The 9,602-nt window shown below is 43.2% G+C and overlaps 1 protein-coding gene across 1 annotated transcript; it reads right to left on the bottom strand.

Annotated features, from left to right (window-relative positions):
• Nucleotides 1–611: 611 nt before the first annotated feature.
• TMEM171 (transmembrane protein 171) lies at nt 612–7,700 on the bottom strand. Its single transcript, XM_010147438.1, has 3 exons — nt 7,039–7,700; nt 5,222–5,363; nt 612–834 (listed from the first exon to the last, which is right to left on the bottom strand). Exons 1-3 carry the CDS (start codon nt 7,667–7,669, stop codon nt 612–614), a joined length of 996 nt encoding a protein of 331 aa, XP_010145740.1. The 5' UTR covers nt 7,670–7,700.
• Nucleotides 7,701–9,602: the final 1,902 nt, after the last annotated feature.

Genomic DNA, 9,602 nt, shown 5'->3' with positions numbered 1-9,602 from the left:
TTCTCAGTGTTGCCCTGGGGCTCTGCACTGCTGGCTAAAACTGATTTTCATAGGGATTATACTTACATAAGGACCAAGCAGGTTCTAAATTAAGCTATGGACTGTTTGTTACCAGGCAGATTAAAAAATAACCATTTAAGTTCTCCATAGCATATCTGGTCCCAGTCTCAAACGCTCCTATTTGCAATGCTCTCGGGGCAAAGTCAGTGACTTTGCAAACAAGTATTTTCCACAAAAGTCATATGAAAACAGAAACAAAAACACTTCCTAATTATTTCTTTTTTTCAAGCTCCAAACAGATTTAATTAAAACAAGCAAAAAAAGTTGGTGTCTCCTTAGCACTTCCATTATATAAAGAACTAAAAATGGAAACTGAAGCTGTAACAGAACAAGATGAGCATTTAACATTCTTGCGGTGAGCTGAATCCCTTCAGGCTACTTTCTCAGAAGCCCAGCATTATCTAGTATTTCTTGAAACCCAAATTCATCATTTATGCTTTTCTGATGAAAAATTAGACACAGCCAACATTATTGCTTTTATTACAAAATGTAAATAAATTCAAAAATTGTAAATCTGAGTGTACAATTTAATTTAAAAACTGTGACCGACTCTATGAGCTGGTGTCAGATGTGGCTAAGGAAACAGAGGAAGAAGATGAAGATGGAGAATATTCGTTACTTGTGACTGACACTTTTTCTTCGTATTTTGGAGGTGATTCAGAGGAGAGGTATAGCATCAGTAAAATATCTGAAGGTGAGCTGCTTCCAGAAATTGTATATATGGTTTCATAGTCTCTAACAGCAACTGTTCTTTCATCATCTGTAAGCTGTGCTCTGTAAAACACATAACTACATATTAGCGTAATTCATTTCTCTACAGTGAGTGAAATTCCATTTGACTTACATAAACGCAGATGTATGCACACCCTCCCCAAACGTCCCTGAAGCAAAGACCTTGCATAAGCATTAGGATTTCATTCTGTGGGCTACATTATGACTCATACATAAATTCTATTACTCCACAGGGGAAGGGCAAAGAAGCTCCCTTCTAACCTCTCACATCACCAGTCACAGCCTGGCTTAGGGATATTAGCTGCTTCTGGCAGCAATAGCTATCTCACAGTCGCACTAAATCTTCTGATCCTTAGCTCCTAATGTTATCTTCCCTTTTGTAGCCTCTCACATACACATTGTCCCCTTCCCTCGTGAAAGACAGCAAGTAGGCTTAGAATTGCATCGCAAAAATCACAATCCTTAGCCATTTGAGTTCCTACGGGTAAGGCAACCTGAAAATTTTATTAAACTTTCCAGCAACCCATGACAGACGTAAGGAGTAGCGTTCCTGCCCAGAGCTGGAGAAACGGAAGCAACTGGACACAACCAGACTGCTAAATTCCCAGTGGCAGTCAGGGAGGGCAGCCAAGTATTCACTGTCCTCCTCTGACCATCATAACTGGATCCCAATCAGTTGCACCCACACAGTTCTGGTACCCTGCTCATCTTGCCCTGGAGTTGGCACTCAATATTTTGCTTCAGCTGCTGAATGAGGAACTCCTCGTTACTCACTCCCAGAGCCGACTCCTCCTTTCATGCATACATCTGTACCCCCACCAATGCTGTGTGAGGACCAGGAATACAAAGCACAGTCACCCCATCTTCAGTGCAGTTACTGGTGTGCAAGGGTGTGTGTTTAAAGGAGGGAGAAGAAAACATACCACAAGACAAATGCTGAAGCGCTGCATGAGAGACTGAAGGAAAAAACCCAACCATTTCTGGGATCATACCATGACTCAGCTTCCTACAAGCTCTCTCATCCAGCACAGCCTCTACCACAGACCTTGCTGACAGAACATGGTGCAATGGACTGAAGAGCTAAATCACATTTGCTTAGTAACCACCCACATATTAAATGGGTACTTCCTTCCAGCTTTGGGATCTTCAACCATGACACTATGTTAGGAGGAATGAGGCCACTGCTTCTCCTCTACCTAAGGGCTTGGGAACCAATGTGCACAAGTCAAGATGCCATGGCTGCTACCAGGCACTGAGCTGTGGGACAGCAACAGCTAAAGCAGCCACAGAACACCAAAGCAGGAGGTCAGGGTTTCTGCAACCAAGGTTGAAGTGTTTTGCACACTCCACTAGAAACTGCTCCAACAAGCTGGGCTACAAACTGCCTCTTTGTGTACACATGTTCACAAGACAGAGAAGTCTAAACAGGCAGTCAATGATGACTGAGCTGATGGGATCACACACAAAGTTTGGAGCACCAGAACTGGACATTCATGGTTGAGACAGTTGATTCAAATGCAGGGATTTTTGCAGGAGAATGCTTGAAGGAAAGAGGGGTCACCTGGTACATGTACCAGCAGGGAGAGCCCACAGGAAGTCTGAGGAGTTAGCTGCTTTTGCCATTCCCCACCATCCTTTGTTTTCCCTTTTTCAGTGCAGGACATGCTGCTTACATTCTTTCATACCCTTTGATAATCCACACGTTTTACCAAGCACATGGGCAGGCAGCCCACATCCGCACTCAGGGCCTGAAATTACAGGGTAGAGAGGACTTGTGGTCCTCTGCTAACACTGTACTTACAGAGAGGTTGTACAAGACAGGTTGTACAAGAGTCACTCTGTCTCTCAGCTGCTTATAAAGCTACAGCAGTGTAGAGTGTTCCTATATCTCTCCCAGTTATCCACTCCAGCCTGGTCTTCTACAGGTATTTAAACTGAGACATTTTTTTGAGGGTGCCCTTGGACCATGTCTGAACCAGCCATCTCAGTGCTACCAGAGGTCCAGGTTCACACTCAGGGCAAGTAATTTCTCCACACACATCCATTTGCTTTGTACATACAGGTGGGATGTATATGCCAGAAGGGAGTTGCAGCACAACTGCCTAATTCCCACACTAGCAGCAGCTGGTAGGAGACACTTTCCAGCTGTGGACACCTTCACTCAGCCCAATAAGAACACAGAGACTTCATGTAAATTCCTTCTTTCAGCAGCAGGAGTTTATTTTCTCTCCGTGCTCTAGGTGTCTTCTGATTGCATCAGTATAGCTTTGAGAGCTGACATATTTCACTTGCAATCTGGGAACAGGCTAAGACTTTCATCCCCGCAGCGACCCTTGTCATCCTGAATTGGCAGGTGTTTAGGACACTGAGTAATCAACAGATTCTCACCAGCATTTTACAAGTAGTCATCTCTCTGAAACAATTTAAGCAGAAAACCAGCAGACAATGAATTACATGTGTAGCTAGGGGTTTAGCAGGCATTGAATCCCTAAGCACAAGTCATCAATCTCAACCTGGAGCTCAGTCAGTGGGAACCAAACACTGAGGGTCTCCCCTTCCCTAGGTGCTTAGTAGATGATTTTTTTTTTTTTTTTGTTTGGGAGCCTGTCCCACTGTGCACTAGTAGCACAGAGAAGAGAGCATGGTTTTTGGTAGAGTTGTTTATTCTATGATAAAAAAAAAAAAGGGTGTTTCTAAGAAAAGGCAGAAGGAGTCTGGCTTGCAGTAGTAACAGCAGCAGGAGGAAGCACCTGCTGTCTCCAACAAAGACAGGGAGGAAGTATTTGAAGGAGGGCACTAGGAAATGGAAGACAGTATGAGTTGATGGCAACTGACTGGAGAACAGAGCGCCTCATAGCGGTGCTGCGTCTCAAGAATCCACCAGGTGTACTTCAAATGCTGACTAAAAAAACCCACAGACATGGCTGCACACTGTGGTAACAACAGGCACCACTGCTAACGCAAGTATCCTCCTCCTGTAGCATTCAGGTCTCTGGGAAGGAAGAGGGTTCATGCTTGCTTGCTTCAAAAGCAAGATTAGCACCAGCGTTTTGAAGAAGTACTGACATCTGGCACACCTCTGGTAGGAACGCACTGCCTCACGTGAGCGGAGAAGTCTGGAGTATAGTGGAAAGCTATTAACGCAATGACCCCACAACTACTACGGCTGGACACAGCCAGGCAGGCTGGGGCTCTTGCTGCAGTGATGGTATTTAGGATGCTGCAGGTACAGTCTTGTAAACTAAAGTCATCCACTGAAAACGCCTCACACCACCTAGTGACTCATAGATCAAAACCAACCTGACACAGGACCTTCCAAAAGGTAAAGCCAAGTCAATTCTGGATCATTAAGGGCTTGAAAATAAGTTGGCGGTTCCACACGTGACACCTCGCGCTCCTGGCCAGATCTAGTTCTGGCTTCTCGTATGTGGCCCTTGCAGAGACCTCTTTCACCTTCCTGTCAGCAGCCTACTGATGGTAACTCACGGGGCATAAGTAAGCCTGCAATTTCTTGTGGTGCCGACAACCCTAGTCAGTGGGCAGCTTGAGCTTGGTGGTGGCAGCATCCAGCAACTCAGCTGTACTCAGTGTATGGAAGAGTGGCTACATGGGTAAGGTACAACATTTTGAAATGAAGCTGGCACTGCAACCTCCCTTTTAAGCTCCCTGGAGCCTCCTGCTCTTCTCCTGCAGCATCAAGGTATCTTTTTATCTCAACACACCACCACAGCAGGAACAAGGCAGACCAGCAGGGCAGGTCTCACTTCCTCAAGGCAGTGCGATAAGAGTCACAGGGAGAACATAACACACTAAAGTGGCATTTCCAGAGTCACAGGGCCTGTGGATAGGTGTCATGAAGGACTTACTGCACTGGTTCTACAGAGGCTTTCTAAAAATCATGGAATTGTTTGGGTTGGAAGGGACCTTAAAGACCATCTAGTTCCAACCCCCCTACCATGGGCAGGGACACCTTCCACTAGACCAGGTTGCTCAAATTCCCATCCAACATCTGAACGCTTCCAGGGAGGAGGCATCCACAATTTCTCTGGGCAGCATGGATATCATGTCACTGGGGCACTGCTGTCAGGGGCACCTTCTCTTGGACAATCTGCGGAAGGAAACTAGTCTAAATAAATTTCAACAAGGCCACTGATTTAAGGCTTTGTTTTCACCAAGTTCTTCTCAGCCACAATAATAAACTGGTAAGAATTTAACCCTCATGAGGGACACCCTGTGGTTTCAGATTCCCCTTTTACACTAGGATATTTTAATGTCATTTCAAGTAAAGTATCTGAAGTAAGTCAAGTGATGCACTAGAAAACTTTGTAGTGCCTGGCACAGTTAATTTATTGTGGTTATTTAAGAACATGGCCTTGGATCCCTGAGAAGCATCTCAGGTTTCCAGAGACCGAGATGTAAACAGTCTTACCCATCACTGAAGATAGAGTGGTATGGTGGAGGGTTTTCATTTGTAGGCAAAACACTTGGCATAAGACATCGTCTCATGGTTGGTGACACAGGGTCAGCAAAATAAGGAGGTGGTGGAGGTGGGAATACCATTACAGCATCACCTAGGGAAAAAAATACCAGTTACTACCTTGCAAAAACTGAGCACCACTATTTATTCTAACTGTATCCTAGAATATTTCCTGTCTTTGGAATTAGAGTATTTGTACTCATCTACCTTTTAAGATAAAGGGCAGTGATACCACATACAGAACTGTTAAAATTTTGGGCTATTAGAGCAAATCAGAGGTAGGTTCAAAACCAAAATTATCCCAAAATAAAGATCCAGCATATGCATAAATGGAAGATTTCATTTAGAAAATACAGCTGGGGAAAAGGAATTCTCCATCCAGCTAAGAGACGCTGTTTGCTGTCTTCAGAAATTGGAAGTGCAAAGCACACAGTTACTGTTGGCTCACCTTAAGGCTAGGCAAGTGTTTAGTTTTCCTCAAATATCTAAAATAGGACAGTTCAAGTTTCTCACATCTACTGCAGTCTTATAACAATAGTATTCAAATCATTAGCCGTCCCAATGACTGACTGTGTGCCTTGACAGTTTCCCTACTAAATTACTCCTAGCTGAAGGCACACTACTAACATTAGTACCATGATGCTATTGATATGTAATTCACTATTAAGTGTACTGTGCAGCAGATCTGAAACTTTCAGCTTTGTAATTCAGCAGTTCCAATTTTTAATTTTTTTTGTTAATCAGAAAGTTCGTATCAGTCACTGAGCTTGCATAATTTATATAAACATTCACAGCTGCCTGCCACCTTTTTCCCCCTTGGTAATTTGTGTTCAGGGACAGGTAACATTAAAAATGTTGAGTGATGTGGGGTGTGCTTTCTAGCCGATCACTGTTGTAGCGTGTCACAGTGCCAACCTGATCTCAGCCTTCTGCCTTCCTGTCTCACCTTTCCTGATGGAAGTATAAAAGGAACCCACTAATTTTGCTTTCCTGCCTTTAAAGACAATCTGAATTCCTTTCTGTTTTCTCCTGGTGTCTGGAAAACAGATTTTAACTCTCGTGTTTCCTGAGGATCATCAGGTTGCAGGTCTGTACGTTGGTTTGACAGGCAGAAGAAAAAAAAAAAAAATTTGCATAATGAATCAAGTCCCTCCAGTCAGATGATACTCAAGCAATACTATGATTGACTCATTAATCCTTTCTGAGAGCTAGAAAGTTCATGGGGTATTAAAAGCAATGCTATATGGAGGGGAACATTCCCTGCTAACACCACAGTTACTCAAATACTGTGCAATTAACAGAAGCGTCTTGCAATTACATCTCTGACTGATGGAAGCTGTAGCCACGATTAAAAAACTAAAACCAATACACTGCTTATGAATCAATTTCTCCTGTTCAAGGGGTCAGAGCTTAGGGCTAAAATAAATCTTAAATATGGTCACAAGTCATTAGACCTGTGATTTGCAGTGTCAGCTACACCCTTTGGGAAAGGAAGTGGGATTGGAAGAATTTGTGTCAGATTTGAGGCTTTGTTTTGCAGTCAGACCTTTCTTTTTATGCCAAAGGAGAGTTGTTGTCTTTCTCTCAGAAACAACTGAACTAACCATACCAAAAACATAAAAGACAAAGCAACATTTTTCCGTTTTGGCTGGTATGACATGCCAGAACTGACATGCTTAGAGCTCAGATGACTAATATTGAGGTAAATCATTAGTGGAAGAAAAACCCAACTAACCCTCAAGTGTAAAGTTCACATATTATTTACCTACCTACTGTAACCTGAAAAGATTCAGGGCTCTGAGGATGTTCTTCACTTTCACAAGATTCTTGGTTGAGATTTAAGTTCTGTTTCTTTTTAACATGAGCTATCACAAAGAAACACAACCCAGTGAGCACAATCAAAGGTCCCATGATTTGAAGTGACAGGAATCCACAGCCCTGGAGGTCCACATCAGAGCTGCCGGTGTGGTTGAGCTGTATGCTGTACCAGCCAGAGCTGCAGCCAGGAACCCAAATGCCCAGGATGCTAATTAGCATTCCACTCGTTAAAAACAGGAATCCAAATATGAGAAACTGAGCAAACTGACAGCTCCCGCGACAAAAAACAAGGCTGTACACCTGCTCATTTTGCAATTGTCTTTGTCTTATATACAGCCTGGCCCTTGATCGTGCCAGTAAAATACAGATCAGTCCACTTACAGCCAGCACAGGCCCAGCAGCCTTAAGGACCTCGTTACAGTCACTGAAGGTTCCAGATGGGCACGACTGGAGAATAAAGACTGAAAGCAGGAATCCAGCGCAGATCAACACAGCTCCAAAAACAAAAAGGAAAAAAATAAGTTTCCCATGTTGTCCATTATTTCCTTCACCTCCTGGTGCAGGAACAGCCACTGGATACATTACAACAGAATCTCCTCAAGCAGATGAGTTGGTTGTTTTGGGGGTTTTTTGTTTGTGGGTTTTTTTTTTTTTTCCTGTTAGCATTAAGTGGCAGAAAACTACAGTAGATCTGTGAACATGAAAATACATGAATCAAAAGAAAAGAAAAACCAGTAGGACTAGCTACATTACAATATTTATGCATTTGCTACTCAGCCAATATTGTATACTCTCAGTGTATTTTCTGTTTTGTAGTACTTCCGTTATAGATTAACGGGCCTAATCAAGTTTGCTGCCATTGAATGCTGATGAACAGCCAGAACTTGCTTTACAGTTAGACTGAAAGCAACTGCCATTGCTGTTGCACAGCTAAATGAATTGTTTCTTTATATACAGTGTCTTATGACTAAAGGGACACTATTTTCAAATGTTGAATCTTGGGAACAAAGACAGGCTAGCTTCCCCTTGAAAAGAGAAAGCTAGGGGAAATTTCTGCAGCAAATGGCAGGAAGTGACAGCTCTTGAGAGAAAGAACCTTAATGCAAATAAGTATTGATGACTATTGGACTTCTTAATCAAGTAAAACTTCCAATACATACCTTTCCAAAGCATCTAAATCTCGCTTCTCCTTCCACAGGCAATAAAGATTTCTCCGTTTCTCTCCTTAAATCAGCTTCCTGTACTACACAGCTGCAAGAACAAGTACTCAAAAGATTTTTGGTTCCGTTCTGAAAAGACAAAGAAAAGCTGTACTAAAGACCACATACTTCAAGTCTCACTGATTCCATAGTTAGGAGCTGGTAAGCATACTGCTCCCACACTTCCTTTCAACTTGCTCTACTCCCGAATCCTTTGTCTGTGCTCCATGAAAACTTTAAAAAGAAATATAAACAAAGATGGCTTCCAGAAGGCTTGTGAGCCAAGAGGAGTCTAGACTCAGAAGTAAAACAGAAGAAAACAAACTACTGCTAAGGCTGGTAACAGTCCACATGGCAGTATGGTTGACAAATCTGCTGGATGTGAACAAACAGGGACAGGAAAATCCTGACCGAAACTTCGGACAGAGTGCTGTTCAGTGAGCTCTAGGGGCAGAAAAAAAAAAACAAAACAACCCACCCCCAAAAAAAAACCACAGCCACAAACACAACCCAAAACATGTTTCTGCCATTACCCACAAGGAAGTTTGTGCTGCTTTGACCTTCAGATGAGGTCACCTGTGCTCCCTACCACAGAGACTAGCAACCATGGAGTTCTCGGTCCAAGTGGTTACCATCCACCAAAGGCCAGCCTGAAACCCAGGGGAATTTCAGACCGTGGAAAATCAAAAGGCTGGATGGACAATGAGAAAGCTGCCCCCTACCAAATGTAGGGCCAGGTTCATATTGCAGTGTTTTAACACTGCCTTTCCCTCTCACCAGCAGTCTGCCATTACAGACAACTTCATGTATGACCTGGATATATCTGGAAGGATACAGAGGGATTGGAGGAGTGTGCCACAGATGGAAGCAGGGATTGGCTTAGTTACTGCTGTTTGTTAGTTAACCTTCAGCCTTTCCTCTACCAGCTTCCACTGCCCTACTAATCTACTAATTCAGATGACTGAACTAATTCCCCTTCCACATCTACTAATTCAGATGACTGAAGCTAAAAGTCAAGTTAGATTGACTCCTCCTTACATATGCCTCAACAGCAGTTATTCCACAAGAAAAACAAAGCATTATGTGATTCCTGGAAGCAAACTGTTGAACATGTGTCAGCCACAACAAGCCCCACATCACTCCCCAGTAACTGCAGTGCCCCACTGGGATGAAAACAAAACACAACCATAAAACCCACTAGTCGCTCAAGTACGTAATTATCCTTCTGCAGTGCAAGGCAATCTATCGAGTCACTCGGCCGCTTGTAAGAGTAAGACCCAATTAAAGAATCGTCTGAGCAGATACAGGAATGATGA

This window comes from Eurypyga helias, unplaced genomic scaffold (assembly GCF_000690775.1).
Source record: "Eurypyga helias isolate BGI_N326 unplaced genomic scaffold, ASM69077v1 scaffold44642, whole genome shotgun sequence".
NCBI classification, from domain to species: Eukaryota; Metazoa; Chordata; class Aves; order Eurypygiformes; family Eurypygidae; genus Eurypyga; species Eurypyga helias.
Note: the sequence above shows the minus strand (reverse complement) of the source record. Positions and strands in the feature narration are given on the sequence as shown.

Coding starts and splice junctions, on each gene's coding strand:
- TMEM171 (XM_010147438.1), bottom strand. CDS start 7,669: ATGTATCCAGTGGCTGTTCCTGCACCAGGAGGTGAAGGAAATAATGGA. Junction 5,364..7,038: donor ATCTTTTCAGGTTACAGTAG/GTAGGTAAATAA, acceptor TTTTTTCCCTAG/GTGATGCTGTAATGGTATTC. Junction 835..5,221: donor CACTCTATCTTCAGTGATGG/GTAAGACTGTTT, acceptor TGTGTTTTACAG/AGCACAGCTTACAGATGATG.